The 6,000-nt window shown below is 39.5% G+C and overlaps 1 protein-coding gene across 1 annotated transcript in view; it reads left to right on the top strand.

Moving 5' to 3' along the window:
* The first annotated feature begins 4,680 nt into the window (after positions 1 to 4,680).
* LOC145989721 (uncharacterized) overlaps positions 4,681 to 6,000 on the top strand; it is a 148,277-nt gene continuing 146,957 nt past the window's right edge. Inside the window, exon 1 of the mRNA XM_083124984.1 lies at positions 4,681 to 4,915. Coding sequence (XP_082981110.1) covers positions 4,836 to 4,915 — 80 coding nt within the window. The 5' untranslated portion in view covers positions 4,681 to 4,835. The remainder of the gene's footprint in view (positions 4,916 to 6,000) is intronic.

Genomic DNA, 6,000 nt, shown 5'->3' with positions numbered 1-6,000 from the left:
AAACAGTGTTTGTGCATAAATTCATTTTGACGATACTTTTCACAATTATTATTATTAATATCATTATTATTGTTGTTGTTATTATTATTTCATTTATTTCTGAGAATGTATTCCAGTCTTATAAGTGTATTATTTAGTATTAATGTGGTCCCAAGCGTATGTTGAAATAAGTCAAAATTATATTTTTTGTATAAAAATCTAAATAATCAATCTTATGTCAATTCGGTGGACCCAAAGTGTCAAATTTTCCTTGAAAATGCTAATCTTACACATTCGTATTGATTTAGGGGTCAAATAGCGAGCTCCTCATTTTTGCCGATCTTTGTGGCATTCTGGATCACTGTGCAATGTAGCAATACAAATCCGATATAAACACCATAACACATTAGAAATAACGTACAGTGGGATCCATCAGTATTACCGTGCAAATTGTCCATCACCATGTTCATGCACTTTATTTGACTCAATAAGAGCTTCAAGAATTAAAAGAAAACTCAAAACAAACTGTTGATAACTTCTGCACCAGCATACATAAAAATCCATCGCTTAAAAACACACAGGATATAAGAGAAAAATTTAGTGAAAATAGTCATGGACAATTTGCACGGTAATACTCATGGATCCCACTGTACACTAGGGATGGCAAAACGGATCCGGATTTTTCTTTCCGGATCCGAGAGTTTCGTATCTCAATCCCATTATAATATTACCACACCTTAAAAGGGTTTTTGATCTTCGATTACAAAGAAATTTTTCATTAGTTAGTCCTACAAGATTTTTTTTCAAGTGTTGTTCCTAAAATACTTTGCTACGCATCAGCTAACACACTCGTGCACAAAAAAATCTTACTTGTTTAATATAAAATGTCAGAGGTGATTTTGTAAATGCTATTGAAACGAATATGTATTCATTCGAATGTGTTGGAAATGGAAACACACATAAATGTGAGACATTCCGTTCCAGGATGAAACCTTTATAACACATTTAACAAGATAGAAATGTTATACAAAAATTATACAATTGTTCTACAGTTACAGTTTTAAAAATTAGAATAAAACATTATAATATATGCAGTGTTATATAATTACAAAGTGTAAGACTAACAAGGGAGGTTATCTAAGTGTCCCTCTTCGCTCCGATTTCCATGAAACTTGGCAGGTGTATAGAGGGACCCAAAGGAAGAAATACGTGTTTTTTGTTTCAGCTAAAAAACTGTTTTAGGGGGGAAAACCCCCTCAAATGTCAAGATGAGGACAAATTGAAGTAAGGATCTGACCCCTGTGTCCCCCTCCGATTTCCATGAAACTTGGCAGGTGTAGACATAGAGGGGCCCTATGCTCCCTGTTTCTTCCTATGCCATATTTACGTGGTTTCGGGGTCAGATCCCCACTTCAATTTCTTCTCATCTTGACATTTGAGGGAGGGGGTTTTGCCCCCTAAAACAGTTTTTTAGCTGAAACACAAAAACACGTACTTCTTCCTTTGGGTCCCTCTATACACCTGCCAAGTTTAATGGAAATCGGAGTGGGGCACAGGAGTCAGATTCCAACTTCAATTTGCCTCATCTTGTCATTTGAGGGAGGGTTGCCCCCTAAAACAGTTTTTTAGCCGAAACAAAAAAACACCTATTTCTTCCTTTGGGCTTCTCTACAGACGGATGGGGACACTTAGATAACCTCCCTTGTAAGTGTATTAATTACAAATCGCGCACGCGCGAACACACACACACACACACACACACACACACACTATATATATATATATATATATATATATATATATATATATATATATATATATATATATATATATATATATATAAGCAGGTAACAATATGTTATAAACACATTCTTACTTTCCAAAGAAGCGCTCATGTGGGATGGTCAAATGGATCCGGATCTGGCCATCCCTACTGTACACACGCCCGTCTGTTCTCCACGCAATGTTTTTTTATATCTTCGGGCGAACATCTTCGTCTTAATTAACATCGTTTCGTTTTGCAGTTCGGCCTTTTAGGTGCTTATATCATGACGGGCAGAGATTAAATTTAAATTACTAGAAACCGGAGTAACCACTGTAGAGTATTTATTCTAACTCGTTGGTTATGACGTAACAAAATTTTCTAAGGTATTCAGGCAATTAATACCTAAGGGAGAATTCACACCGTGACAGGCGACACGTATCGCTTGAGGATTTCACTAATCGAATGCAGGCTCGTGCGGTCTATCATGTCGCTATGGTGTGAAACGTTGCTGTTGATTGGCTCGTTCACTAGCGACATGTGTCGCTTGTCACTTCGGTGTGCTCGGAAGCGAATCCTCAGTATCCCTTGTACGTGTTGCTCGGACAGGGCCATTTTCTCAATAGCGTATATCGTGTTGCCTCTGTCTGTCGCACATGCACAGTGAGGATCTCGCTCATCGGACACTGTATTGAACACCGTCGTATACTGACGTCACGATCAATATTCTCGTTGTTAGGTTAAGCATGTTAAGTTTAGAACTCTTAGCATAAATAATGCTTCTTGGTCAAGCCCGAAAAACTACAGCGTGTTTAGGCTAAAATAACTAAAACTAACAGACCTAACATAACAACGAAGGCATTCCGCGCTGACGTCAGTAGACGATGGTGTTCAATACGGTGTGCGATAAGTGAAGTGCCCCTTTTTTTTCAGATTGGAGAGGCCCGTGTCTCTTCGATGTGGAATCCCCGTGTCGTGTATCACCTGTATAATACCGATGTGAAAGCTCCTTAACATTTGTAACATTGTTGCTTTACGGAGCTTTCAAACCGAAGCGACACGGTCATAAAGTGCCCGCACCGTAATAGGCACTTTCCCCTACAGTCTGTAAAAGAAACATTTCATTGAGCATGCGCGAATAACAGGCAAGAGACGTGACGATGAGAAAACGGACCGGTCCTAGAGAGACGCAAGCGACCAGAGACGTGCAACTTGCCGTGTCAGTTCGTTACGAAGGGTTACCTTTGTTTGTGAAGTGTCGCTTATCACACCAGTCTGAGAGCTGCCTTGCTGTTTCTTGCCAACTTCTCTCTTGCTTTTTACGCCACTTCAAGGTGAAAGATGAATGTATTATAAAACATATTATAAAGAATCACACTACCTCACTATGTCCGGGTCTTTTTTTAAAAAAAACTGTGTACTGCGGAACGTGCACAAAAATCAACAAAAGTGTATATTTAATATAAGAGTACGTAACTATAGCTTTTTATTTGTGTATCTTGAGTTTATTTCTTTCTATTATCACTTGTTTACTTTCGTAATTCTGAAGTCATTTATTACCGATTGCAGTTTGCAACTAGTACTGCATCGTCTTGGTTAACTCTGCTTTTACTTGCCGATCTGTGACGGTAAATTTGACGGTCCTTTTACACCGCGAGTAAGGTTGGTTGGTGCAAACGGGCATGTGTGTGTGTGTATCGTGGATCTTTGACCCTGAAAGCTGGCAACACCCTGCAGGTTATACAACCCACACAACTGATGTCATCTGGGTTGCGGAATATCAGGGTCAGCATGTAATGGAAAAATACCAGCGGAAAACTTGCTACACAGGTGTATACAGTAACTTACGTAAATTCGCAGTTACGTAATAATTGTAGGTACCTGTCACAATACTTTTTTCATACTTTTATAATTTATATCCGAGTAATATATATATATATATATATATATATATATATATATATATTGCAGTTTCTTACGAAGTTACAGTTAAGCATTTACAAATTCGACTTACGTAAAATTCAAGTTACGTAAAAGTTTACGGAACGCATTACTTACGTAACTCGGTGGGTTACTGTAGTTGGAAACATAAGGTTGCTGTAGTTGGAAACACAATAAAAAAATAAACCTATACAAAACCACGTGTCCTTTGCATCGTACTCGTGTCTGGAGGGGAGGGATAGAGCTGAAGGGATGGAGGGGAAGATGCGTGAAGGCTTCTGGCCGAATGTTTTTGTTTATGGTCCCACTGTAAGACGATGGAAGCGAGATTAAACATGATACAAGTGGCTTCTAATACTTGTCGGACTAGCCTCTGTATTTTAACTCTATCGTTTTAGCTAATTACGTAGATGTGGATGAATGGTAAAAGAATGAAATATATGAATGGACAGTCACACACGTAAGTCCCATAGAGGTCATGAGTCCACAGCCTCGTTAAGTCTGCAAAATGCAGTCTAGGATGTACTACGTGGAAGTGTGGTTGATATTTGATTGTATACAGAAAAGGTCATACCTTACACTCCTAACAACTGTTATTATTTCACGAAAATATAAAATGAATAGGTTAGCTTTAAGTTTTAAAAAGATTGATCACTAACGCTATTCACATGTGCCAAGAAGTGGCAGAAACTCAAAGTAAAACAAATCATTCATTCATTCATTCAATAACTGTTATTATTATTATTATTGAATGTGAAATAATGTTCAAGGACTCGCTCTCGATATAGCTATATTGCAAGATAGTGTCTACATATGTGTAGTGTACATAGGCGAGTATTTCAATCGCGAAAGCAAGCGGCTCCATTCAGTGTACGCAAGAGGCGTGCTATCAGCTCTCAACCTCGAAATACCACTCTACACTCGCGCCTCCACGCTACACCTTCCACTTCCGGTCACGTGAGCGGTCCGCCAATCTCGACCAAGCAGCGGTAGGATGGTCTGTGCGTTGCCTGCCTGCCATGACTTTCGATGTGCGTGTCAGATGCGATTTTTTTGTGCGTAGCGACGTAGCAAGCTGTGGATAAGGAACTTTACCTCGGTGCATAAGATATGAGAATATTAGCCAACAATATGATGTTCACGGGAGGGGCCCATGCACGGAAGCGAAGCAGTAGTACTGGGCCAAGACGCTATGCACCACAGGAAAATAGAGGCCGGATTAGCTACCAGGAGGTAGGAAAGGAGAGAGATTTGTGTGCGTGACGCAACGTTAACCACTCACACCTCCTTGTTTTACCCTTAGAAGAACCGTGCTTTGTTACTAACAGAAGGATTACTAACAGTTTTTTTTTCTGCACGGAAGTTGTTGAGTGTTTCAGAGATGTACAAAGGCATTCTCGGCCTATTTTCCTTTTCCGCCGCTAGAGGACGGGGCGGTCGGTTTTTCAAGATGGCGCCACGCGTTCTGTACATGCTCTACGGAAGCAGCTGAGATATTCTTGTCTCGCGTGACGTCACGCAGAGCAATCGCGCTTACCATTTGGCGTAAAAAGGCGTCCATTCAGCGGAGTGGTATGTCCCCCACGACTCATCGCGAGAGAAAAGTCAGGGAAAGTCAAGAAGTGGCGGCGCTACGCTTGTCCAGCTGACTCATTGAGAAAAACGATGGAAGGAGTCGTCACGTGACCCTTCATGTCGTGCCATCTTCACTTTCATTTTTATTTTGGTCAACATCTTGCCGATTGTAGAATGAACACTTCCAGGACATAACAAAAGTTTATTTTTAAGCTCTAAGCGCAACATTATACGAAATACCGCACTAGTTCAAATGAAAAATGCAGTTACAGAGGTACGACATACATAAGGCATGAAAATAGTAAAAACATTGTATTTATATCTTATTACGACTGGGAAACGTATGACCTAAATTTTAATAAAATGACCTAGAAAAAAATTACAAATCAAAATTTCAATTCTGGCTGTTTTCATCCTTTTCTTAAGGATCATAGACAATTACTGATTGCATCTTCTGTTTTATACTTTTCGATTGATTCATTTGGTTTATTTTACTTCGCTTTTCTGCCACTTTTGGCTAATCGCAAAGATGAGATTGAGTAATCACATGATGAAATTGATGAAAATACATTCACAAATAACACCCATGCCCAGGCCGGGATTCGAACCCGAGACCTCTGGCTTCGTAGCGCGCTGTGCTAACCACTCCGTCACGGTTTTTTCAACATATTTTAGCTCTGAAATTCTTTCTTGCAGTCATAACAGCGAAACTTCTAAATTATCTTCTCTTCCATTTTCTCTTC

This window comes from Lepisma saccharinum, chromosome 7 (genome assembly GCF_977018435.1).
Source record: "Lepisma saccharinum chromosome 7, izLepSacc3.1, whole genome shotgun sequence".
Taxonomy (NCBI): domain Eukaryota; kingdom Metazoa; phylum Arthropoda; class Insecta; order Zygentoma; family Lepismatidae; genus Lepisma; species Lepisma saccharinum.
Note: the sequence above shows the minus strand (reverse complement) of the source record. Positions and strands in the feature narration are given on the sequence as shown.